This window comes from Alexandromys fortis, unplaced genomic scaffold, assembly GCF_014885135.2.
Source record: "Alexandromys fortis isolate MF-2015 unplaced genomic scaffold, M_Fortis_MF-2015_v1.1 scaffold_134, whole genome shotgun sequence".
NCBI classification, from domain to species: Eukaryota; Metazoa; Chordata; class Mammalia; order Rodentia; family Cricetidae; genus Alexandromys; species Alexandromys fortis.
In genome coordinates, this window is record NW_026068007.1 from 2521623 (window position 1) to 2549004 (window position 27382).

Sequence of the window (27382 nt, forward strand, 5' to 3'; positions counted from 1 at the left end):
TGACTTCTTTTCTCTCTCCCTCTTTCCTATAACGGAGAATGGAGCTAGTGTCTTCTGCATGCTGAGCAAGCACCCAGGCACGGAGCTACATCCCAACATTTAAAATTTGGTTTTCTTTTTCTGGTTAGACTACAAAGTATCCGATTTCCTTGTAGCATTTTCCTACACTAAGGAAGTAGAACACATATGGTTTTGAGGATAGAAGAAGGAATCATGGAGCCTGAGGGATACCGTGGAGGTGAGGGCAAAGGAGATGGGGAGGCCTGGAGCTGGGGAAAGGATCGGTCAAAACATCATAAGGAGGTCTTACAGGAGCAGGCCACCGCCTGGTACACTGACAACAGCTTCTGGCACCTAAAATGGCGCTGTCTAAGGGGGCAGCAGTTGAGTTAGGGGTTGAGAATTCCACTCTGTTGTGAGTTGCTTTAGTTTTCAGTCTGAAGGAGGAGATGGCTTTTTCTCTCTCAAGCCTGAATTCTCCTGCATAAAGTGGGAACATTTTCAGAGACCTACCCTGCCAGAGGCAAATGGACTGAGAGCTTTGTTATTATTTTCTCTTATTTGGAAAAAGGGGATACCACTGAGAAACCTGCCCTCCCCCAGCAGTTAAGAGCTGTTCGTCTAAGTGAATGATTGGGGGGGAAATGGCAAAGAACTGCCCTCTTGAGCCCGTCTGCCCTGGAAACACTGGAGAGGGTCATGCTTACCCCACCTCGCTGAACAAACGACTGTCTCAAGATCATGGCATGACGAGATCAAGACTTGAAGTTACTTTTCTTTTCAAGGCCTGTAGTTTTGCTCTTTTGTGCATTGGTTTGCTTAAACAGAGCCCCCCCCTCCATCTAGAAATATTTATACCGCTTAAAATGATAGCACACAGGAGTCAGGGGGCCTTTGCTTAAGAGATCTCTCAAGATAGTGGAGCCAGAATTAGAACTTAGCTTTATGTAAAAGTGAGAAATTTTAACATTCAAAAAATTCGCTGTTGTAATGTCCAAATTGTTCATATTAGTGCTGATATGTTTGAAGTGCTTGAAGCAAACTGGAGCATACTCACTAGAATTGTGATCAAACTCACTAGAATTGTGAGCATACTCACAATACTAAAGTTTAGATAACTTGAGGAAGGGCATATAGTTCTGACATTATACAAGCGATAGATAAGCATTTACAACTATGCACAATTTTCTTTGTGATTCCCAACACTAAGAAGGACACCACAATGAGCAGACAGTTGATAGGAACAGATAGGAATTTGTGAGATATGGAATGCATGAGTTAAGATCAACTTCAAGCAATGAATTTGAGAATCTGATTATTGAACATACTAAGAAATGAGAGTAGGAAGGACTATAAACATGTTATAAAGGGAGTTATCCTTCCAAATTCTATTATTACTTTTGTTTTGCTTTGTTTGAGTTAGGGTCTCATGTAGTTCAGACTGGTTATGCACTAAGAATGACTCTCACCGTCTGACCCTTCTGACTCTGCCTCTCAGGTGTTTGGGATGACAGGTACGTGCCACTACACCTGGCAGGGAAGTTTGAGTTTTAAAAAGATAAATTGTACTGCAAATTCAGTCTCATGATAGAAATAATATTTGTACATATGCTTATGCAAATCCAAGCACTTAGAGAATATTTATTTATATGACTGAAAGACAGCAGGCTGACCATCTGCTGGCCAAAAGTCGAAGGACCAAACTGCTCCCAAGCCTGAAGGATTTTGAGCAGCAGCAGAAGTGAAAAGTTCCACGTTATATAATTGTTTCATGTGAAAAATGTGCAAGACTATTGGATAGAGTTCCCACCAGGTGATGTGTGTGAGGTGTGTGTGCAAAGCAAATAAACTTCCCTTGTAGTTCAAACTCAGGTCTCAGTCCCGTCATTAAAGTAGCTCGACCTGGATATGCAAATGTTTCCAATTCCCCAACCCAGCAATCTGAATCCGGGTCCAAAGCAAAACTGGGCAAGGGTGATTCAGTTTTGAGACACCAGTTTCCTGCCTAAGGAGCAGTTCTGGGGAGAGAGGCTTATGCAAATTCATATGCTTAGTGAAACAACTTGGACCATAGTTATCAAAAATGCTTATCAGAGGAGTACTATGATACTTTATGAGGTCGTTATTTTTATTAGTCATTAAAGTTATATTCGGAGTATGGCTGACAATAACAATGGCTTCACCGCTCACACTGAATGCTCATGTATGCTGGATGCATAATGCATAAATAAGAGTGATGGCATCATGCATTTCTTCTTCTTTTTCTTTTCTTTTCTTTCTATTTTTTTTACAGATTTAGTGCCATGCCTTTGTTATTTTGTTATTTTCACAGAAAAGATTCTGATGCTGATACTATAGGATCTTTTAGAGTTGACTGTGGTGGGCAAGGTGTGTTTGTTGGTAACCTGGGATGCATATAGTATATCCTGTTAAATTATTTTAATTTTATTTTTGTATAACATTGCTGGTTTTAGAAATATAAAATCCTGAGTGAGTAGGAAATTGCCCTCATAATTTTGTGGGGCCCTCCCTCCCTCCCTCCCTCTTTCTTTCTTTCTTTCTTTCTTTCTTTCTTTCTTTCTTTCTTTCTTTCTTTCTTTCTTTCTTTCTTTCTTTCTTTCTTTCTCTCGCTCCAAAATCGACTCCTCAAATCTTGTAGTGTGAAATGTCCTTTCTCATTGTTATAGACAGCAAACGCTTTCAAGGTTAATTCTTTAAGTCGGCAGAACTGAAATTCTTTTGGCAACAAAATAATTCTGAATACTAGTAGGAAATTTATGGATTTCAATTAGAGTTTTCAGTGTATCATAATTCCAGTTTTATATTCCATGCAGTTCAGTGTTTTGGATTTTTAATGGGGCCAGCGCAGTAATAATAAAAATGATTCAAAATGCACCCAGTAATTACAGAGATTTGCTGTTGCCTCTGCATTAAAAATGATGATGATTTATGCCCAGTGAAACTGTGGTCTGTGGCTCTATGTAGGGTAAGTCTTGCTATTAAGCTGCTTATTAGTTATGGTCAGTGATTTAAGGCTTAAGAGCTACATTAGAGGCTGTAAAATTATTTATTTCTTAATAGATAATAGTAAATTTGAAACAGACGTTAGGTTAATTATAATCTTGTACACTAAAGAATGGGTATTAGCCCTTTGTCTCTTTTTAGGTCCTTTGAAATTCATTTCAAGTGAATGGGAGAAGTTGGAGAAGGAACCTGGTCTGGTCGTTTCTGCCCCCTGCTTTGCAGGCAGTGACCGTACCTTGTTTTAAACCTCTCGCCATGAGTTGTCACCAGCTAAACAAGTACTGCTCTTCATTGTGATTTGTCAGACTTCCAGGTTCACATTTTTTAAAAGAGACCAAGAAGCCAGAGAGGTGGGATCCTCTGATTCAGGTGGGATCAGTGAGAGGTGGTGGTGGAAACATACTTATGAATAAATACATTTATTTGGTTTTGCTGGAGGAAGCTTTTCATTATTCCTATTTTTAGTAATCATGTAGAGATTTGCATGTACATAAGTGTGTTCACATACACATATGAAAATTAGGATTTATGCTTCTTATAGTTTGATATAAGAAATAATTCACTTTAGGTATAAGGATAGATCAGAAGAGGATTTCCTGGGACTCACTGTGTAGGCTAGGCTGGTCCCAAACTCACAGAGATCTACCTGCCTCTGCCTCCCAACTTTGTTGGGATTAAAGGTGTGCATCACCATGCCTGGCCTAGAACATATATTTCTTGTAGCATGAACTAAGTTTGGCACGTGAGTTCCTGTGTGATGCTTAGGTATTATACTAAAGGAAGAAAAGGGTCTGAGGAAGACAGGCTCTATCAAGCTGTGGATGACACAGTTGAGACTTCTGAGCATTCAGGATAAGTCAGGCTGTCCTTTAGTGAGAAAAGGCCTGGGCTCTCTCAACCTCTAACTCAAACCCATAACATATTAAATATTCATTTAGGGCTGGACAGAGTCCTGGGTGGTGTCTCTGAAAGCTTTCTTCCATCTTAGGACTCCGGGATTCACGGCCCTCGTATGACTTATCTTAACACTGTTTTCTAGAGTGAGGCAGGATGTGACTGGTTATTTCTGACTCCACCCCACGGACCGTAACTCCATCTACTGGTCAGCGAGGCTAGGAACCAGACTAAAGCCTTTCTTTGTATTAGAGAAAGGAGAAATAAAACAGCGTTGGATGGACATGATTCTTCATGTCCTACATTATGTAAATGCTTCTGAACTATCAGCATATGATCTCATGAATTCACAATGAAGAAACTACCATGACTATGTGACATCTTTATTTCATGATCTGCCGGCTACTCCTGGCCCACATGCTAATTAATGAAAAGAAAATCAGTTACGTTGCCCAGATTCCTATCGCCGTGGCTCAGTGTGTGCTCGTTTATCCTGGTCTTTTTGACTCTTCCTTCCTTCCCAGCCATTGGTTGCATCCCCTAAGCATACCCTGCTCAGTGGGCTGATGATGTTTCCAATTAGTCTGCCCCACGTTGGGCCCAGCCTCTCCATCACTGACCTCCTTACTCTGTCCCACGTGAATTCCTTCCTTTCAGGAGAATTAATGGTGCACATTCGAAAGATGGGAAAGAGCCATTATTTAGCCATTTAGCAGAACACTGAAGTTGATAAATCCAGTTACATGTGGTATTAGTTTTCTATTACTGCATAATTAATTACCATAAACTTAGTGGCTAAAAAATAATGCCCATTTATCATCTCACAATTTTGTAGGTTAAAATTCTGGGCTTGATCGAGTTCCCTGCTGAAAGCTAGATTCAAGGTCTGAGCTAGATTGGACTCTGGTGGAAGTGTCGAGGAGGGCTGTGCTTGCGAACTCATTTAGGTTTTCAGATGAATTCAGCTCCTTGTAGCTGTAGAGGTGGGGTCTCCATATTATGCTGGCTGGTAGCCACAGCACACTCTCCGAATCAAGCAGCTGCCTCCTCTCCTTTGCACATGGCTTCCACTGGGTTCCCAGCAGCAGTGGTACGTTGTCTTTTCCAAGTTCACATTTCTTGGATTTCTTATTCTCCAGAGAGGGAGAATCAAGGTGCTTTAAAGGGTTAATAGGATTAGCTGATTAGTGATTTTCTGCTGTTGTATACTGTAACCACCTCCTGGACATGCACCTTATCATGTTTTCACAAGCTCCTCTTCCACTGACTTAGGAAGGAAAATTCTCCAAGACGGAGAATCACAAGGTCAGTCACAGAACTCTGCCTACCACGCATGTCTCCAAGACAAGGTAGGAAGGGCATATTGTTCAGTGGAAACTGCACTTCTGCTCAAGTGAAGACTGAGAAAGAGATTCTTCAATGAAAATTAGTCGTGAGGGTGTCTGAAGTTAATCAGGAGAAAAAATGAACTGTTTTTGGTCCACAGAAAATGCCAAAACCCAGCCCAACCCAAGCCAAACCAAGCAAAAAACTGCAAAACCAAGAAAACAAACACACCAACAAGAAAACCCAACAGATAATGGTCATATAAAATAATTTGCAAAGCTTTAAAATTGTAAATGATATTAACAAAATTTTATTTAATGAGTGCAATTATTTTTATATATGGAATTGAAAGATTGATTTGGTGAGGAATGGGGAGGGAGGAGAATGCAAAGGGTGACATCACAGTAGAGAGGTGACGCCCTCGGAGTGGAGGATGCTGCTGCTGACTTTTATTAAAAGCCATGCTTTGACTGTACACGTGTGGTTTAATGGTGTTCTTCTATGCTGCCTCCTCGGAGAGATCATCACTTGTGAGCTGGCACGTCTCTCCCCCACCGCATCGCTTCCTTGCTATTTTCACAGAACACGACAGAGCTGGAAGTTATCTCAGTTACTGACATGTCTAATTGCTTGTTGTCTACATTTAAACTCGCATATAAAAATGATAAGCATTATGTCTCTACCACCCTTACCCTGGCAGGGAATACAGAGATCCAATTCCTGTCGGAGTTCTGTTCTTAAGTTGCTTAAATGTCGTTTTGTTGGTGATTTCTAAGAACTGAGACACCAGAGCAGCTATAATACAGTAAATGCACATATCGAATCTAAATGAGATCAGGTTGCCTTCAAAAGTATGTCCATGCCTTATTTTCTCCTTGGAAGCAAACTTTCCTGGAGCTGAACATTTAGGTTTTAGAAACTGTTTAATTTCTAATTTAAAACCATTTCTTTGAGCCATGTGCTAAAAGAAAACATGGTATCATGAACAGGCTTGCACAGGGACCCCAGAGTGAATTGGTTTCCTATCTTCTGCTTTCTGCCTCCAAATGTATAGCATAGTCTCTCTCTCTCTCTTTCTCTCTCTCTCTCTCTCTCTCTCTCTCTCTCTCTCTCTCTCTGTCTTTACACACACTCTCTCTCCCTGTATTTACATGTGAGCACATGCTTGCCCACACATGTCCAGAGGTCTGTTTCAGGCATCTTTCTCTATTTTTTCCCTCCATTAGTGTCTCTCATTGAATCTGGTGTTTGATACTTCAGCTGGATGGACTTCCTGTGAGCCCCCAAGATCTGCCTGTCTGTGTCTTCCAGGTGTACAGACAAGCGCCACCAGCCCAGCTTTTCGGGCGGATGCTGGGGACTGAAACACACATCTTCATGGTGGTTGTTCACTTACGGAGCTACCTCCCCAGTCTATGTCGTGGTGTTGTGGTGTGTTCTGTCAGTGCACTCTTAGTAACCTTTCCTGTGCTGCTTCTCCTCAAAGGGGTACTAAGTGCCCTTGCCCTTTAAACTATGACATGCTTTGGTCCAGGAAAGCTCTGGAGGACTGGTGTGGGCTTATCCTGATCAGCATCTTTACAACCCCATAAAAAAATCATAATTTAAATCTCTTCTCTTAGAACAGATCCTGAGAGAGATGGTTTGGTCAACTCTGTACCTCAGCAAAGAAAATGGCATGGAACTATAGCTGACCCCTACTCGACTTGTAAGAAATAATATGAGTGAGAAATAAGCCTTTGTTGCAAACTATTGAAATGCTGGGCCATTTGTTACTGCAGCATAATTGGACTGTCCTGACTGATACAGATGGCCTGGCTCTTGTGTGCATCACTTCAGAAGACCTTGGCCTTAAGTCTTTTTCTAGCCACTGCTGAGCAAGCAATTCCAGGCAGACTTCAGCTGACATCACCTAGGTCCGAGCTGACAGCTCATTGGTTTAGGCCCCTGCTTGCTTGGTGCTTCAGCTCCAGCATCTTCGCTCACTCTGTCATGCGCTCCCTACTGGAGCTGACTAAGCACTCACATGGATAAACAGGAAGTGCAAGGGACTTTGACAAGTGGGTAATGGGAGCTGCTGGAGAAATCTTGCTCTCTTCATGCAAGATTCTGAGCCTTGATTCCCAAGGCTCCTGGGAAAGCAGCATGTTATTGAGCACAGTGGATATTTCCATTGTACATCCTGTACTGGCTTCTCCTCCATTGCTTCATTCTTTTCTCCCTCCTTCTATGCTCAGGAATTACGTTCCTAAGCAAACTCCTGCCTGGGGACCTTGGTCTCAGTCTTTGCTTCCTGAGGGAATAAGACTCAGTTTTCAACCAGTCTGAACCTGTCTGAACCAGTTTGAACCAGTCTAGGCATTATCTACCACCATGGTGAATGATTTACATAATCTACTGTATAAGTGACTATACCGTATGTTTGCAGTAACTTCAAAATACAATGATTTTGTTAGTTACATTAGAAATTATTTTTACTAGATGTGTTGATCCCAACACCAGTCACTCCCCAGCCCCAGGCGCATAGCTAATCTACCTTCATGAGGATATTAGTTCTTAGTCATGACATAGCGCATCAGTCTTAGTTGGATGAAATCCGTGTTTGCTGGTTTGAGTTGCTGGCTTTCTACGATGCAGCAAGAAAGACCTTGAACAGATTGTGTAGCCTAAAATAATCAACTTTAGCGTCTCGGTTTTTACTTCGTAAGTACTAGGATTATAGTATATGACACTATGGCCAGTTTTATGCAGTGTTGGGGACCGAAACCCACATTTAATGCATTTTAGACAAGAATTGTACCAACTGAGCTGCACCTACAGCCCTAATCTACGGATTATGAGACTGGGATTTTGAACAGAACATTGAGAGAGAAGCTGAAGTGTTAAGCACAATGGCGGTTTTTGGCATCACTATTACCTTAAAATACTTGGTTGTTCTTTAGCTCTGAGTTGTCAGTCCACTATCATTGCCTTGTGGTGATGAGGAATCCCCTTCTGTATGCTATGAATACCACTGGGAGGGATCCCCTTCTGTATTCTATGAATACCATTGGTTAATAAAGGACTGCTTTGGACCTATAGCAGAGCAGAATTTAGGTAGCCAGGGAAAACTAAACTGAATGCTCGGAGAAGGAAGGCAGAGTAGAGAGAAGCCATGTAGACCCACCGGAGATGGACACCAGAACTTTAGCCAGTAAGCCACAGCCTCGTGGAGATAAACAGAGTAACAGAAATGGGTTAAATTAATATGTAAACGTTAGCCATTAAGAAGCTAGAGCTAATGGGCCAAGCAGTGATTCAATGAATACAGTTTCTGTGTGATTATTTCAGTTCTGGGTGTATCGGGATGAACAAGCGGCCTCCTCACAACATTGTAGGACAGTTTTATTTTTTTGGGGGGGGGCATAGAAATTGCTGTTTTGTTTGGGAATTGAGATAGCTATATAGTTCCTAGGCTTTGGTACTCCACTGCCTCCTTTTCAGTCTGTCATGGCAAATCTCAAAAGCAAAACAAGAGTAGAACAAAGGGTATCTTCAAATCACCCAGTCACTCTCTTTATGCCGTATGTCAAAAAACAGGTCCATAGGCATTAAAGGAATTGGTACATTTTGTGGTATAGGGGAGAGGCATGAGTAGGAAACCATTGGGAAGATGCGGTTCCCTTGCTGACATAATTAAATTCTTGATTGTGATGCTCTTAAATGAACCATGAAATCCTAAGCACTTGCTGTGCAAGTGTGATTTCTAAATGTGGCTTTTTTTTCTGCCCCCCCCAAATCTGAATGTGAAGGTGTCAGATGCATAACTAATCTTAGCCGAGTCTATATTAAGAAACCGGCAAGGTGTCTTTATTTAACGTGCGTATTCCGTGAATGTAATGTAGTGTTAAGTAGCATGATTTCGCACATTGCTCTGAAAATAAACGCAGCTCTTTAATGGGAAAGGTTACTTTGTATTTAGTTTCAACAGAAATGAGAAATACAGAAGTAAAACATGAATGCATGTGATCACAGCAGTTGTGTGTGTGCGCGTGCATGCGTGTACACGTGCAAGCTTGCACGCATACACAAGCTCAAACATGCATTTCAGGTGCATAAAAGCCAGTGCTTGGGATTGTGTCCTGTGTCACACAGAAAAGGGGGATTCTAACATCCTTTTATCCTACTCTAAGTTTTCCAAAAATTCTTTACCCCAGTGGGCTGTGATTTTGCTTAGGCATGCCTCCATGGTTCGGCACTTAGTTACAGGAAAGGCAAGGACTTTCTATTTCATCCTGGAATCTCAGTTTCTGAAGAAACTATTAGGGATTAACTGCATGTCTGTTTAATGTCTTTGCTGCAGCGGGGGCAGATTATTGAAGTAATGAACAATTGCAGTTCAAGACCCAACTGTGGAAGAACGAGTGAGAGCAAACCGGCAGCTCTGGGTTAAGAGAATAACTGTTAGCCTCTTCAAATGCTACTCCAGACTCTTCCTGTCTGTTACATGCCACCCAGTGCAAGCATAGAGAGGTCACTCATGTCACCTTTGAAATTAAAACTCTGGGTCTTGGCTTTTGCTCATTTAGCCCGTTTGTCAATTAAAGAAAAAAATCCAAAGATTCCATTGCACTCACTGGGCAAGTGCTCCAAATCTAAAGGCAGCAGGACCTTGAATTAATGCCGAAGATCTCATATCTCTGCAGCACAAACTCGCTCCATAAATGGCATGCTTTATGTAAATATGTTTGAAGTTCTTGAATTCCTGGTCACCTTTAAAACAATATTTTTCTTAATAAAAAGACAGTAGGAAAGAAATAAACATGTCATATTGTAATGTGTGGATGTGCGCATGTGCATGCACACATGTACCTGGAGGGAAAGCCTACGGTTTCTGAAACAATTAAAGAGGTCTTTATGCTTCAACAAGCTGAGGACTATGTCTGTGGCAGTTATGTTCTATAGAGCATGCTTCACAATGCTAAATGAAATTTTGAAAGTTAATGGCTAAACAGTGCTTAAAGCACACACATTACTCATGATCTCTTTTAACAATATTGTGGGTGACTAACTCAATAATGCTGCTGAACACCGATTATGGTTTTGTTCAGAAGCTATGCCGGAGAATCTATGCCTCCTTCGGGGTGAGTTTGCATTCTTCAGTGACTGAACAAAAATATATAATTTCGTGTCTCTGTACAGGGAGGATGCTTACACGATGTCAGGTATTGCTCCAACCAATACTTGCCACAGCCCTCAGTGACGTGGGACAGGGTGGTGTTCATATTTTGACAGAGGGTTCGCTGAAACCGTGATGAGGTCGGATGGACACAAGATCATCTAGGAAGTGACGAGCTTGGGGTTGAATCCAGCCTTGAACTATGCCCGCCAGTGGGTTTCACAACTGTCCTTGGAGGAAAGAACAAGAAGGTTCCAGAGCTACCTAGAAGCTGACTGGCCATGTAAGAGCCCTCGGTCCCCTCTTCTAGCCACCCTGCTTCTGTGTTCGCATTCACTTCACATCCATATCCACACATATCCCCACAGCTTCTCTCTTCTATCTGTTTGACGCTCTGCTTGCTCTTCTTCTCCTGGGTACCAGCACTGCCTAACAGCTAGAGTGTCTGGTTGAGAACTCCAGAGTATGATGGAAGGCGGCCTGCTTTCCATGCCTGGCTGCTGCAGGTAGCCCCTTCACACCTCCTCCAAGTTCAGACAGGTGAGATCAGCCTCCTGAGGGTTGGCCCGTGGACTTTGTATGTGCTGCTCTTTCAAAGGCCTGAGATGCTAGTCCAGGAGAGCTGGCATCTGAAGGGTCTCTTTTTCCCCTGCCAAAATCAGAGACAAAGAGAGTTATGGAAATACAACTCCCCTGAGCCCTTCCTTAGGGCTGCCACTAAACATGCAAATACGCCCTGGGTGGAATTGCTAAAGAGGATTACTGCACTTGTCTTGCTTGCCTGCCCATTTCAATTTGGCAGGTGAGGTCAAGGCCCAGCAGAGGCCACACTTCAGTGTTTGCAGGCTGAGTATGGATGCTGGGAGAACACGGTAATTCTGATAAAGCAGAAATGCCCCAGTCACTTCAAAAGCTCTTGCTATTTTCAAGGCTGGCAAGCTAAGCCCCCAAGAGAAGCATGCATTTGTGAGCAGACCAGCCATCTTTGCATATCTTCTCACCAGACAGGAAAGGGCATCTCCTCTGTAAGACAGGAAGGTCCCAGGTCTGTCGGACTAAGCCAGATGGGAGGACAGGAGGGTAAGCGCGAAGTGATTGTCCAGGAGGTGTTGTCGTGTGAAAGGGCAAAGTATAATATATTCCAGACAGAGGACTCGGTCTGAGACTCACTGTGATCTCTCTGGTCTCAGGTGTCGAGAAATGAAATAGCTCAGTGAGTCTCAAAGTATGTTCTGAAGACACCCCAGGTGTCCTCCAGGGGACTTTGAGATATAATGTCACAGAGATGCCGTGTCGTTATCTGCTTTTTCACTGTGTAGATACGTGCGTCGTCAGAAAAGCAATGGTGGACACAAATGCAGTCACATTAATACTGTCTCTGGACTTTACCCCACTACCACACTGTCACAAACACAAAGGAACCATTCTCCATCACAACAGCCTCGATGATGCAACAGGATTAATAATGAAATGATGAGTTCATTTCATCTCAGCCTTTGTGTATGTTTTTCCCCTGTTCTGAATTCTGCGTGACAAAATGGAAGTACCACCGGGAGTGCGAAGGGTCCTGTTTCCATGCCGGACATTGATATTGTCTGTAGATCTGTTTCCTCAACATGCGTCTCTATGCAGCAGCGTTTTCTTCCAAGAGAGAGCTGTTGTGGGCAAGTCACGAGTATTCAGACTGGGATACTTGGAAGATGTACTGAAAAGAGATGAAGTGAATCCAGTACTACTTTCCTTTTCCTTAAAAAAAAAATCTATGCGTGTGTGTGTGTGTGTGTGTGTAAGCATGTGTGTGCAGTTGTTCACAGGATCCTGAAGAGGGGTCAGATTCCCTGCAGCTGGAGTTGCAAGCAGTTGTGAGCTGCCGTGTTGATATAGAGAATTGAATGTAGATCTTCTACAAGATAGCTAGATCTTCTTAACTGCTGAGTCATCTCTAGCCCTTGAACGGTATTTTAAGAAAGACAACAGATAATATTTATTGTTAATGATGAAGTATGCATGTTTAAGGGGAAAAAACAGAAATCTAGACAACTCTTGAAAGTTCCTAGTGTTTTATTTTCTTTAATGAGATCTATTAGTGAATGTATGTGTTCATAACTATTTATTATGTAATATATACATAAATATATTATAGTCCTTAATATATTTTTATAAATTATGTTTTCCATAATCCAAGCAATCTATGTCATATATAGACTAGGAAGAGGCCAAGCTTTTCCATATATATAATTAATGATATAAACAAAATCAAAATAGGCATTTTGCACAATAGCTAAATACTTTGCATAGCATTGCAGGTTCTATGTGAGTTCCAGGACAGGCACCAAAGCTACAGAGAAACCCTGTCTCGAAAAACCAAAAAAAAAAAAAAAAAAAAAAAAAATTCCCCTTCACTAAAAATCACATTTGCATATGCATTTTAACAAAGCCGTTCAGACTATCCCTAAGAGCATCTGATGGATCCTGTGTGTTGCTGCAAGTGCTCTGCATTTGTTACCTAAATGTGTGGTGACAGTTATCAACAGCTATGTGGCTTAAATCAACAGAAAGCCTTACCATCCTGCTTCTGGAGGCTTGAAGGAAAGCACCGTGGGGTTAGGAAGACTGGATTCCTCTAAAGACTCAGGAGGGAGCCTCCTTCCTTGTCCTTCTGGACCCTCCGGTGTCTCTAGCTCTCAGGGCATCTGGGGCTCACTCCTGTCTCCCTGTTTCCCTTCAGATGACTGCTTCCTCTCTTTTTTATGTGAGGATAGCAAGCATGGGGTTTAGGGACCATCTAAAATCCCCTGTGATTTTAACTCAGATCTGTGACAAATTCCCACTGATAAAATCCTGTTTCCCACCCAGGTTCCATTCTTAGGAATCTTGGGCTACTTCTCAGCTACTGCAGATTTCTAATCCAACTTGACTGTCATGTGCAGATGTAATTTGATAATCTGGAACTTGCCAAAGGGCAGAACTGTTCTGCTCTGGATTATCAGCTTTTCCAGAGTAGTGCATCTGTGTCTAGAAGCCTCAGCTTCTCCATTTATTTATTAATTGGGTTCTGGCTCACTAACGAGTTAGTGTGGGGTAGGGAGAGATTATATGCAAGTACACATTCACAACATGGTGCCTGCCAAGGAAAGAGTTCTCTCGGTAAATAGTAATAGTGTATGTCCTATTGTGGGTTAGTAGATAGTGAGCATTATCGTATGCACTAGACACCTTCTGAAATGCCAGATGTATTAGTGAGCAGTGGAAACAGGCATTGAGGTTGATGGTGACTTCCAAGATTGTTCATAAATAGTAAGGCATGATGCTGCTACAAGCGCAAGGAGACAGGGATGGGGAAAGCGGAGTAACAGGATCCTGAGTGAGTGGCCCAGGGCACTGAGTAGACATCAGTGTCACCAAGAGCTTTACATTGAAGGAGTATGTTTCAAAGAACTACCCTAGAGGAACAAACGCTCAGAAGCACACTCCCTGGGATTTCCAATCTTCTGTGTTGTATTCATGAGCCTGTACTTGGTCCCCATTTGGGTACCATTTGGAGACCTTGAAGCACAGGGCAGAGAGGAACCCTTTAAAAGCCCCTCACACTGTCATTCTCTGCCATCCCATCTGACCTGCTTTCTCGCAGCAGACCAGTTTTCTATCGGAAGTGGGCTGGGTGGACTTCACTCTTGAACTTTCTCCTTAGAGTTCTCACCTTACCGCCCATCCTGCAGCCAGTCTTGACCCACCCCTGCTGAAGAAGGAACCAGTACCTTCTCAGGAGCTGCCCTTATCCTGACCTCAGTTGTGTTGCTCCTTGAGACTCTCTGATCCATTGTCTCTGGGCTTTCCTGAAGAACGGTCCCTCTTCCTTTTATGACTCCCCCTCCCCTGATTATCACTCTTGACCTTGCCCATCCTTCTGGCCCTTCCCTGCCTGTGTCAGCTCCACCCAATTTCTTCACTCAGGTCTGGAACCGTGACCAAGCTCCCTGTCTGTTCCAAACTCACCACCACTTCTTGTCCTCAGCCATATTATTACAATTCTGAATAGAGAGATGACCTAACTTTGTTCTGACTGGCTGTTAATTATTACAACACAACAGACAACACGATGCAGAATCCCCCGCAGTTAAATTCCCGAGTCTGTGTTACTGATGGAAGAGATAGATGAGGTTCTGACTCCAGGCCTTGAGGAGCTCATGCGGTATTGGCTGTCTCTGGCTGACCATAGTCCTGCAGGTTATTCTGTGTGTAGGAGGTCATTTCACTTCAAGCACTTGGGGCTGAGGGCTGCAAAGCAGCTTCTTAAACTTTTGAAAAAGTTAGAAATTTACATAACTATTCAATTGGAAAAATTATAGCATCAGTTAATGCCCCAAGGAGAGCATAGACAAAGATGCTTTTGCTTTTTAACCTCCGAGTGTGTTTTAGGAGTTTTATGAATAATAAGTGGCTAGGAAAATTCCCAGGCAGCCTCTCTAGTATAGTGTGCATTTGCTGAAAAGTTGTGGATAAGTCAGAGAGTGAAGACTGAAAATGTTTGTGTTCAGAGAAAGTCATGGAGAGGCAGTTCCTCATAATCCATTTAATTTGTTCCAGAAAGAAAGCATTAAGTCACCCCCTAGTATACAAGGATAGAGACAGATTGGATAATCATCAGAAACTGTTCATCATTTGACTGAAGACATTTAGGTATTTGTTTCTAAAGAAAAAAATAATTGATGCTTCTATAGACTCTAAGGGAAGCTACCCAGTAAGGCTTCCCTAGGATAGAAGACAGCCGAAGGTATGTTTTATGTGGTAGCTGTCTGCTCAGTATCATATCACATCTTCTTTCTTCTTGGGGCCATGAGCATCCCTAAGCAAAATGCTGAAAAGAAGAACTAAAAAGGCTGTGAAGACCAACGCAAGCCTAGTGGATATGTGAAGCTTTTTCCCTATGCAAGTGAAGGGAAATGGGATCCCAGCTGACTTTCTAGATTAAAATCCTGCAACAGGAGCTTATTTCAATGAGACATGTGCAAGAATGATACTATAGATGGTTCTAGTGATCGTAACAGTGAGCAAACACACAGAGACAGCATTCCTGAGGAGAAAGTTGGAGGTCTGAAACAGAGGTTTGTGCTCACAGAGCTTTCCATTAGAGCCAGGCTGTGCTTGTCTCTTCTCTAAGAACAGCCCCGACTTTCTCGGCTCAATAATAATGGCCAGTATGTCACAGCTGAATAGCAAAAACCCTAGCTTTAGTATGTTATAAAGTTAAAAACTATCACGAAGCATCTAGATTTTCAACTTTGGTCTTTATCTTTTATCATCTAGGAGACACTGTCATCATCCTAAAATTAAGGGTTTTTTTTTCCTGTGAGACAGCTCCCCCCAATGCAGGAAAAGATAATTAATTATTCAAGAAGACCACCTTTTTTGGAGTAACTAAACACGAATCAGGCGTGGCTATTGGATTGGCATCTGTGGCTGTTTTTTAGAGTAATATCAAAGTTTACACTAACTTCTCAGGATGGGTTAGCTTGCACCGCAGAGCTCTGATTGTCTGTAATCAGGGGAAGAACCACAAACTCCAAAGAGTAACAGACTTGAAGTTGGCTAAAAAATCAGAATAATCAAACTGGGAAAAAATAAGATCTCAGAAATCTTGATTTTTAAGCACAGAATAATGGTTTCTTTGTGGGTTGAACTGTGTTTCCCATCATGGCTCTGAACCCTCTGCGCGAATGCGCTGTTTCTGAAAGTGTGGTTATAGAGTTCGTAGAGATGCAGAGACAGAAACTGCCAGATCCTTGAAGAAGGAGGCTCAACTCAAACCTAGAACAGACATGACTGAGAAATGTGTACCAGCGTAGACCAAGAACTAGGCCTGTGGGTCTCTCATGTGGAGACTGAGGAGTACCAGCGTAGACCAAGAACTAGGCCTGTGGGTCTCTCATGTGGAGACTGAGGAGTACCAGCGTAGACCAAGAACTAGGCCTGTGGGTCTCTCATGTGGAGACTGAGGAGTACCCTCCAAGTTGGGAGGAGAGTAACAGAACGGACCCACCAGAATGTAACCCTTCAGCAGTGCTGGCCTGGTGATTTAGAGATGATAATTTTGAGGCTGTAAACAATAAAATTATTATGATTATTTTAAAATTTATCTTATTCTTTTAAGGCAGGGTCTCACTTTACAGCCCTAGCTTGTCCATGTAGACCAGGCCAGTCTCTTATTTTACGGAGTTTGTCTCAAAGTATTAGGACTATGGACGTGTACTACCATACCCAGCAAGATATTCTCCCCCACCCCCGCCCTCTCTCTAGCTCTCTCTCTCTCTCTCTCTCTCTCTCTCTCTCTCTCTTCCTCTCTCTCTCTTTCTGTCTGTCTCTCGATAAGGTCTCATGTAGCCAGGCTGATCTCAAACTCGCCATGGAGTTCTGATTGTCCTGTGTCTTTTTTGAGTGCTGGGAATACAGGTGTCTGCCACCACACTTAGCTTAAAGCAATGCCGAGGGTAAAACCATTCTTTTAATCTTATAACACATCTGGTCTTTAAAAACAAGAACACTCAAGCTGTTTTAAGACCTGAAGCCAACATAGTATTCATTCTTCCCAAGGTTGGGTTAGAAGTTGGAGAGCACACCGGATACAATGTTGCTTCCATGATTCTTCTTTGCATTTCTCCTCCAGTGCTGAGAACTGAAGTCTGCACCTCACACGTTAGGTGCAGAGTGTACCATGGAGACCCATCTTCATCTCACTCTCATGATGGTTAAGCCAACCTTGCTCACTAACCAAGGAAAAGGGCACAAATAACTCAGACTTGACATTATTATACTGATTTATAGCAATCAAATATATTGATAGTTGTTTCCTTGGTGGAATGAAGAGAGATCCATTTTTCCTTGAAGGAGAATGCCAGGTAATTTAGGGGGAAAACGAGCAATGGGAAAATAAAAAGAATGAGGTGTGGGAACTGTGCTACCAAATGCAGGCTTGACCCTAAGAGGTCTTCGTTATTTGCTTAGCTAGTTGGGATTCTGAGTCTGCTCATTTTTATTTCATTTGAGTGGGACTTGTGGGTGCTGCATGAAGCCACAATTCCCTGAGAGCATTCGTAACAGGGGGAATATTAACATTTCCCAAGTCGTGATGCAACACGGGCTCCGCTAATTGCTGTTCTCTGTGGCTGCTCTCCCAACTTGAAGCTCTCCATAACCCAACCATGGAAATCCTGTTCGTCGGCCTCTTGCTCTCTTCCCTCGGGAAGGAAAAATAGCAAATTGCAAGACTCAGCTTGTTAAGTGAATTTGCTTTGTTTTTGTGGAACCAAAGGCAAGTGAGATTTCCGAGGCTGTTAGTTTGCGGTTAGATTCGTGAAATGACTTCATGCTCCCTCCCAGTTGCCAAATAAGTTTAATGTAGAGACTGTCAATACTTGAAGGATGTTAGCCTGTCCAAAGGCATTTATTCTCTTCAAATGTCCCTGGAACATGTGAGGTCGTGAAGGCTGTTTAGGTAACTTCATTCAGAGTCCTGCCTTTTCAAGGGCAGGTGTATAAGGGACCTGTTCTTTCTCAGCCAGAGACTGTCTTCCTCCTAGTGACTGCTAACATCCTAACTTGAGTCTCTTTCTGATGCTTGCTCTTCTTCTTGATACCAACAGCTGTTACCTTGTGCCGCACGGTAAAGAGAACTGTTGTTACTAATATCCTGTCATTTGCTTGTCAACTACAGAATCCCACGGTGAAGAGAACTTGCACCTTTGCGTTAGAATGATCTCTCCTCTCTAGGGCTTCACCTCCCCCTGCTGCTCTCCAGACCATCTCAACAACTTTGTTTGTCAAGATAGATTAAAGATTATGCTACAACAGATTGCAATGGGAAGCGATTTTAATAGAGGTATTAAGTTAGGCTAGATTTTTAAAAGGTGACTTTTGAATATATTAATTATTAGTAAAACTTTCTTAGAGTTAGAGCCAAATACCAACCCAGAGGACAACAAATAGTTTTCTCTCTGGAAGGAAGAACGCTGAAGCTTGCTCAGTAATACTTCCTACCAGCTTGAATTCCCTGAGGGTGTCTCCCAGACTAACAGACTAACAGATAATGTGGCAGTCAGCAAGTGGCCATTGCAAGAGCAAGGGTGAGAATTCCACGCTCTGAGAAAAATTTTAGAGAGGTGTGTAGAATTGTCCTCTAAAAGGGTTCTCTGCAATATGATTTACATTTGGGGGGCGTTGCTAAGTTTCAAAGACTAAACTTCTGTATAAGGGTGGAGTGAGAGATAGATTAGGAAAACAAACATACACAGCCTTTTCCAAAAGACCCTTTTCTCATAAACACCAGCAACAACAACAACAAAAACAAACCCAAACCAAACAGTTGGATCCAAGAAATCCAAAACCAGGGAACAGTCTCAGGTTTCTTTGTCCCTTCGCCTCTCCTTTTCTCCTCTCTTTGTCCCTCCTGGTCTTGTCAGGGGACTCTCAGCACACGGCAGAGTGTAATGAATGGGCAGAAAACTATCATCGGTGGCTGCCTTTCAGTTTCAGAGGAGTTGGTGTGACAACACAGGGGTTAACACGTCAACCCCTGGCAGAACTTGGAGATGATTAATGTGTTGTAGACCTGAGGCCCTGGACGCCGATGACCACATAGCAAATGCATTCTGCTGGGCTACTGCTCTGACAGACATCCTTATTCATCCACCTCCAGCTCTTGCTTCTGAGATGCCTTGCAGAGGAAGTCATTGTTTATGCATACAAATGATAATGATTAAAGATGATTGTGAATCGTCTTTATTTTGGAAGATGCATTCTGAATTAGCACTGGCGTCTACTGTTACAAGTCGAATACAAAAGTTCCCTTTGCACGTGAGATAGGCAGTCATTAGCATTCGGAGCATCTGCAGGATGTTAACTAGGGCTCTGTTATTAAGAGTTGCTAACACATGTATTCAACAATGTGACGGAGAAATCCAAATTATTGCAAGGTAGATTTGAGGTTTTCATTTTCCCTTTTTCACAAGGTATATATAAGAAAATAAAGTAGACCATTTAAAAATAAACCAAAGGCTTCAGAAGAATATAGTGTGTTCTCCATTTATTATCATAAAAGAGAAAATGAGTGTGGAAGAAACGGAAGCACTGAATGCTGGTTTTTCAAAAGGCTACAGGGTAACCAGAAAGGGATGAGCCTGGCTTGAAGGCAGGAACAGGCATCCGTGATGGACTAGGGGAAGGATGGGTAAAACGGAACCTCAGTAACCCAGATATGTTCAAATCCACAGGTCCCAATGGCCGGCATCCTAGCGTACTTAATGAATTGGCCGAAGTCATCACAGAACCGCTAGCTATCATTTTTGAGAGCCCGTGGAGGACTGATGAGGTGCTGAAGACTGGAAAAGGGCATATTTAGACTCTCCTTTCACAAAGGGAACTGGATGGTGACTCTGGAAACACTCATCAGCTTAAATTTTTGGCTTGGAAAGTTCTGGAATAACCAACTTAGTAAGCTGAATTACTTATGTGTAGCTAGTGTAAGGCAGCGACGTGCTGCCCACGAAAATCCTTTGAACTTGGTTTAAAAGGACACTCCAGGCGGGACGAAGTTCAATACATCTCTTGGGATTTCTCTCCTTTGCTCTTTGAATTTTTCATCGTAATAGATGGGGTTAAGACTTGTGGGTAATTACTAATTTTAAGTATACCATACCAACAATGTTTCTTACAATAGCTAGCTAATTAATCATATCACTTTCAAGTTAGCCTCTATCTCGAGAGCAGTAACTTTCATTTTATATTTTAACATACAAGTTATTCTGCTTTGGCTAGAGCTCTGTTTTTATTAAGTTATAATATGTCGTATAATCCTATATAAAGTAGTTTGGGGAAGGAACTCTTACTTTAGGTGCTTCATATGGTGAGTTCATATAAATAGAAGCGTAGTACTGACAGTGTAAGGAAGAAATTCCTTTCTAACTTTTTAAATTTAATCTGGTGGAGGTATGTTGTTCCATTAGGAGTGCCATGTCCTGACATGATATTGAACTCATGAGTTGTTTTATTCTTTCTTGCCCGGAGTCTTCCCCAGCCCCCTCCTTCCCAAGTTGCCTTGTATCATCTCCCTCTCTTTAGTAGGCTTCTGATACCAGTTTTGGGGTAGGGACGTGACCTATGACAGTGGGCAAGAGGAGCCTTGTCCATGGATCAGTACTTGAGGAAGATAGAGAGAAATGGGTGGGAGTGAGGAAGTGAACACGAAACTGGAGTTTGGGGGTTTGTTTTGTTTTTTTCATGTCTCATCATTATTCCCATTGGGTGTTGTTAGTTTGATTTCCTGCTAAGAAAATGCAAGAGTGAAGATAGGGTCTGATCTTAGATGAGAGAAGGCTATGGAGATTAAACAATGCCGGCTAGCTGCGGGGGCTGGCAAGTTGAGAGAGCCCCTCAGCTGTCCTGTACTGCGGAATTGTCCCTTCACCACTCAGAAGTACATCAAAGGTGCAGGATTATGTCACTAAAATTATGAACAAGAACAGGAAACCTTTAAAGGCAAGAGATTGGCATTCAGCTTGTCTCTAGGAACAGGTAAGCAATTAAGAAGGGATGAGATTTCCAAAGGCATTCATGCCACAAATACTGTTTTTAAAATCTAAAATTTAAACACTCGAGCTGCCTTCAGAGATGAATATATCACTCTGCAAAGCCTTTCTCGAGATTAAATACAGATGTAAGGAAATTAACTCCCAAGAGCATGTTGTGAGTGGCTCCTTCTCCGATACAATCAACTGCTCCGTCACCTTTTCAAATAAGCTGGTCTTTAAGATACCTGTTAGATTTTTTTTTTATGTTGAAGAGGTGTGGGTGTCCGCATAGACCACTGATATGATTTATTGTGATAATGAATTGCTTCCTGGTTGAGACCTCATTTCCAGGTGCCACCTCCGTGACAGATTTATTTCACAGATGTCCATTTGCATGCATTTGTTGAACTGCGGCTAGTAAGGACCCAATTTCTGAAAAAAATCTATTATTTACCCTAGAGGCAATAAGAATAAAATCCTCTGCAACCAAAAAGGGCTCTCACATCCTTTCAAGTTTTATTTTCCATTTGAATGATGTCCGACTTCAATTATTGGGCTGAATTTAAATCTTGTTTCTATGCCACTACTGGAATTCGAAATTAACAATAACCTACCTAAATTATGAGTCACAATTTAAGATGGTAGAATAGCCATTGGGGCTGGAAGGTTTCTTGGGTAAAGAAAGGAGAATAAAACTCTATGGAGAGAATCAGTGAGAAGGAGCTTGCTGGTTTTTCCTGCACATTAAATCAAAATGAGGTAGGACAGCATACCAAAGGAACTCTGCCCTTGAATTGCTCTATTGGGACTTATCTTTAGAAAGAGTCAATTTATCAGCATGTCTTTTCCTTTTATCTAAACACTGGTGATTTCATTAATATCTGAATATGAAAGATGAAAATATGATAACAGCAAGATTCATGTCTTGATACGTCAATTCATAGTTCCCATCCAAGTCAGGTTGTGACAGGGTCTTGTTTTATAATATTGAGAGGCTTAGAGAATCACAGCAAAATTTTCTTCATCTTAAAAAAAATTGTGAGTGTATGAAGAAATCTAACTCATGCAAAAATTGCTTCATCATGGAGGGTGGCACACATCTGTAATCCCAGCTGAATTCCAAGCTTGAGGCCAGCCTGGGCTATGTAATGAGAATTCTGTCTCCATAAACAAATCAGAACAAAACAGAATCAAATAGATGGGACTATGGAGAAGGCTCAGTTAGTCAAGTTTGTGCCATGGAAGCATGAAGACCAATGTTTGAGCCCTAGAAGCTACCGTGTAAAAAAGCCAGGTATAGCAGTGTGCACTGGGGAGGACAAGACAACAGACCCCTGGGGCTTGCTGGCTGGTCATTCTAGCCTACTCGGTGAGTCAGCCACAGGCCAATGAGGGACCGTGTGCCAAAACAATCAAAACAGAAAAACCAAAACAAGATGTGCCTGTAGAGAACACCTGAAGCTGACCTCTGGCCTGCACATGAGTATGTATGTACACGCGTGTGTGCGAGCACACACACACACACAAAAGCACAATTAGGGAGGAAGGGAGAGAAGGACGGAGGAAAAGAGAGATATTTCTGGACATAAAGAAAATAACAATTTAAGGAAAAAATAAAGCCAAAAATCTCAGAAGCAAATTTATAGCCATACAAAATAGTAGTTTCTCAGTCCAAGAAGATCAAGTATTTTTTTAGACCAGAACAGTTTGCATCATGGTTGGTAATTTGAACTACAGGAGGACAGTGAGCATGAGGGCTTCCTTTGAAATTACTCAAATCATAGTTCAGATTCTAGAACTATCCCAGTAGTGCTTTCTTGAGCCAACACTCCAAGGTGCACAAACTCTACTGAAGCTTGAGGAATCATTGCAAATAACACTGAAACTTAAAGCTTCTTTTCTTTCATCCATAAAATGGCAAAAATAAATATCCCCTCCACTTAAGAGGCTTAGGAGTTCTGCAGCTTATACCTATTTTCAGTCCTTGGCTCAGACATGGCATCAGCAAGCGCTGACTGTCTCTCTCCCTACCCCTTCCTCAATGTCAGTGATTTTCTTCATTTCTCTTTATGTGGAAGAGATTACTTAAAACCAACCAGAGAACCAAGTATATATTGACATGTTCTGCTGTTGTTCATTAAAAAAGGCCTTTTTCTTTTTAGGGGGGGCTCAGAAAAAGCTACCCCGTATCATCATACTAGGAGTTCAGTGAATGATTAGTAGCGGACTGAAGAGAGTTTGATTTAACAATAGGCTAGGGAGATGGCTTAGTCAGTGAGACCGTTTGAAGCACACAGAGCTGAGTTAGACCCCAGAATCCTCATTTAGAAAGGACAAGTCTTTGTAACCCATTGCTATAGAGGTGGAGACCATTGGACCCCTGGAGCTAGCCTGGCCTACTTGATGAGCTCCAGGTCAGTGAGGGACCCTTGTCTTTCTCTCACATGTCCATACGGTAGATGGAATCTGAGGGACAATATCTGAGGTTGTCTTCTGACCTGCACACACACCTCCCGCTCTAACACACACACACACACACACACACACACACACCCGCACACACACTAGAAAGGGTTCAAGTTGTCTGGAGACACTGTCTTATGGGCACACATGTAGCTATTTTGCTAGTACTCCTGTTTCTATAGCAGCATCAGGCAGTGAACGTGGCATGTGTGTGGATTCCTGCTTTCATTACTGTCTTGCACAGTGAGTGCAAGAGCTTCCCCTCAATGCTACAGCTGCAGTGGATTCAGCCAAAGATGACGAGGAGCGAGCCAGCTCTTTTGTAAACTGGAACGAGGAGCCAGTCATACCAGTGAGCAGAAACAGCATTGGCACCGGCCTATCTGAGTATTCTATCACTTAGAGCCTGAGTGTTGTACACAGCTCCCTTAAATAGAGAGGTTGAAGAAGAACAGAAAAAGATGCTAAAGAAGTTAAAAATCTGGGGAAAATGCTCCACTCAGATCCAATATGAGTAATATCTAAGTTGTTATAAAAATAGCTTGATGAAATATTCCTTACTGTCAGGAATGTAAGGGAATAAGAATAGAGTATTGGAGCCAGAGAGATAAAATTGAAGACCCTATCTCCAGTCGCCAAGTCTTAATCCCAACCAAGTAGCAAGAGTTGGAAAATTTTTGCATGAGATAAGCTGGTGTGTCCATAAATGCTTAGTAACACCAGGTTGCCCAGAGCAAAGCAAGTTACGCTTTGGTTTCTAGAACTTTCTGATTTTACTTGTATCATGAGTCTTAACCTTAATTATATATTTCTACATCAGATAGTCATAATGCTGAAATTTTGTGTTAATTTCTGGGATAAAAACCAGTGGCTTCCTTTCATAAACACTAATCACAGTTGGATATTACATTAAATGCAAAGGGAGAAAAAAAAGGCAGAGAACTTAGAAAAACAATTTAATTTACCTTTCTCTTTCTACTCATCAAAATACATATTTTCTTTTTTTAATTGTCTATGTTCTAGAAATGAAGTTTCACATTTTATTGCTAATGTTAAAGGTACTTTTTTAGGAAAATAAGTGCTTAAATTGTACAATAAGAACCATATGCCATTTTTCCCTCTTTCTTTCCTTTATTTTTAGTTTTTTTTTTTTTTTAACAGTTTTCGTCAAATTTCTTCCTCTGGGCAAAAATCCAATTAGTGAAGTTTTGAACATTTAAACTGAACAATTTTTTGTATAAATATGCTGTATAATTCCTTTTATTAGATGAATTTTTTTCTTGTTTCAAAAATGAAATATTATGTTGATTCTCAAAAACAAGGTGGCTTGTTGAAGGAGATAGATGTTAGACAGCTGCCACTCCTTGCAGTTGCTGCTCTATTGACTGAGCCTGTGATGAGATACAAGTTGGGTTATTAAAGTCATTCACTGAAAAGTTGTTCCCATATAGAAGCTTGTGAATGGGGCAGGGAAGTCAACATGGATTTTTCCTACTGCTCAAGCACAGATTTTCTGATTGAAAGTTACCATTTGTATTTGTAAACATAATGACGAAATAGTGTTTTCCCTCTTTCTATTTTTTTTTAATGGAGGGAGGGACAGACAGTATGTGGCAAGTCTGTGACAAGCCTAATTGGGATATCCTTGTGAACCATGTCATGTATGCAGCACTGTGATTTGCAAACTATGTCTCCCTTCAATAAATGTCATGGCTTTCACAGTGGTTCTCCCTCGGCCTCTTTTGTAATCTTTTGCATTCCAATCTAGGCAACAGTTTGAGCATTCTTTAAATTGGTAACCTATGAATATTTATGATGCAATACCACATTGGTGAGCATGGAAAATCAGAGTTCCAAGTGCAAAGAAAGTCTCCTACACTACATGTAAAACTATACATGAGCCCGTTATATGTACTTGAGTGTATTTGTGTAAAGGTTATATGTGAACCAAGCCACCTTCCCTTCTGTGATTCTGAGCAGTTCCAGTGGCTGACCCAGTGGGAATGGTGGGCTGTGCTGATTGGTAGGAAGGCTTCCTGCAGCAGTTTCTGCACATGGACATCCACTGGGGCTCCCACAGCGCTGCCTCCACTTGAGGACAGTCATAATTCCATAGCAGATAAGCCACGCCTTAGAGATCCTTAGACCCTGAGTCCTGAATTCAAACCCAAACATGATTGATTGGGGATGAGAGAACCTTAGAAAAGTGGAATAATCATTTTATTTGCTTATCATAGTCCTAAAACATTAGTTTGAAGTTTGGCAGAAACCTGGACAACAGTGACGGTGCTTTGGGCTATATGTGCTGATAATTTTTGTTAATCTTTTGTTTACATTGAATATGAGATGAAAGTAAATTTAAAGTGAAGATGTAGTTAGTTTTCCCCAAGACCCCTAATCTTGTTTTTTTTTCTTCATGTATGTTCCAGTACATATACATAAAGAGTGATATGACATTTAAAAGCAAAAGGCTCATCTTTCTAGAGTGCCCTGAATTTGAACTTCGACCATCAGTTCATGATTTAGCCTTGGCTCTTGTCCATATAGTCCCAGGGCCCTCCAGGGACCAGGACCAGGCTATGAAATCCAATATTCCCCCCCCCCCACATCTACCTTGAGCTCATAAGCATTTTTAGAAAAGTTCATGGACTTGATAGACAGCATCAAAACACTCTTTTTTTTAATTAAAGAGATACATGCAGACAGCAAAGCTCACCAGTATGAGGTTTTAAGAGAATAGATGGTTTATGTCATTAGTAAAAATCAGTTCACATCAGGCAACTTCTATGAAGTCTTTCTTCTGAATCTGGATAATGAGGGACCCTAATTTCATCCCAGGCCATCTGGAACCCCATGAGAATTTTTGTTAATTTAAAAGAGAAGTCATAAACAATTTTAAATGAAGTAGTTACTTGTTGCTCCCTCCTAGACTCAGCCCTGAGGACAGAAGAGATTCATGTAACTATGGATGCTTTTTTTGGCCAGCCTCTTCTACTTTAAAATACATTCTTGCACCATAACCAGGATGGCTGTGGAATCTCATCTGCTCCTTGGTTGAGTAATGAGCACTGATTGCAAACTCTGTGTATTCAGTGCGCATCACTTTACATTCCTATCCGCTCAACCAATTTCACACCAACTTCTTTCTGGAAGTTCTTCAATCAACCCAGCAGCATTCGCAAAAAAAAAAAAAAAAAAAATAGCCACTTGGAATGAAGAACAAACATTTAATTTTGTCCTAAATTTGTCAATCAGAAAGCCTGAATCCAGTCTTGGCTTTCCTGGTGAGTAGTGCTGTCTATGTCGCTTCCTCTTCCACCTTCCGTCTCCCATCTGTGAAAACATTCAGGGAACAGAACATCCAAACACACTGGGGGAAGAGAGGAGCAGACGGTATGTGAGTAAAGCACGTCTATGGGAAGGAATCGCCAAGTGGCATCACCTGAAGTCATTGATGACCTCTGCCACGCCAGGAGCATGTGTTCAGCCCCCACTAAGCTTGCTCCAACTTGGTACTTCCTCTGTTCCTGGCATATTGTTTGACATAGGCCTGAATGAATGAACTTCTCTCATTCTGAAGCGAACTACACTCCAAGGTCTGTAAGTTGGTTCTACTAGGGCATTTTCTGTTTTCAAGGAACTTGCAGAACACCGTGGCTTCTGTGTTTGTATGACAGCATGTTTTTCACCTTCAGACACAGATAACCATACTTCCCGTTGTTAGACATTTGCCTTGCATGGTTTCATTGTTATGCAAATCTTCTAGATTTTCTGTTTTCTTTTGTATAAAATCAAATAAAATTTTATGTACTCCATGTATTAAGTAATTGATGAAATCAATAAAATGACACACTACTGCAATCGAGATTTTCTTTTCATTATTTTTCTCTTTTGAATTGTTAGAGAAATGTCTTCTATTCCTGCAAGTAAAACTAATAAGTAAACATCTATTTCT

At 41.7% G+C, this 27382-nt stretch overlaps 1 protein-coding gene across 1 annotated transcript in view; it reads left to right on the forward strand.

Moving 5' to 3' along the window:
* Window positions 1-25711, forward strand: part of Samd5 (sterile alpha motif domain containing 5) — a 53782-nt gene extending 28071 nt beyond the window's left edge. The window contains exon 2 of the mRNA XM_050161661.1: window positions 19669-25711. Coding sequence (XP_050017618.1) covers window positions 19669-19731 — 63 coding nt within the window. The 3' untranslated portion in view covers window positions 19732-25711. The remainder of the gene's footprint in view (window positions 1-19668) is intronic.
* Window positions 25712-27382: the final 1671 nt, after the last annotated feature.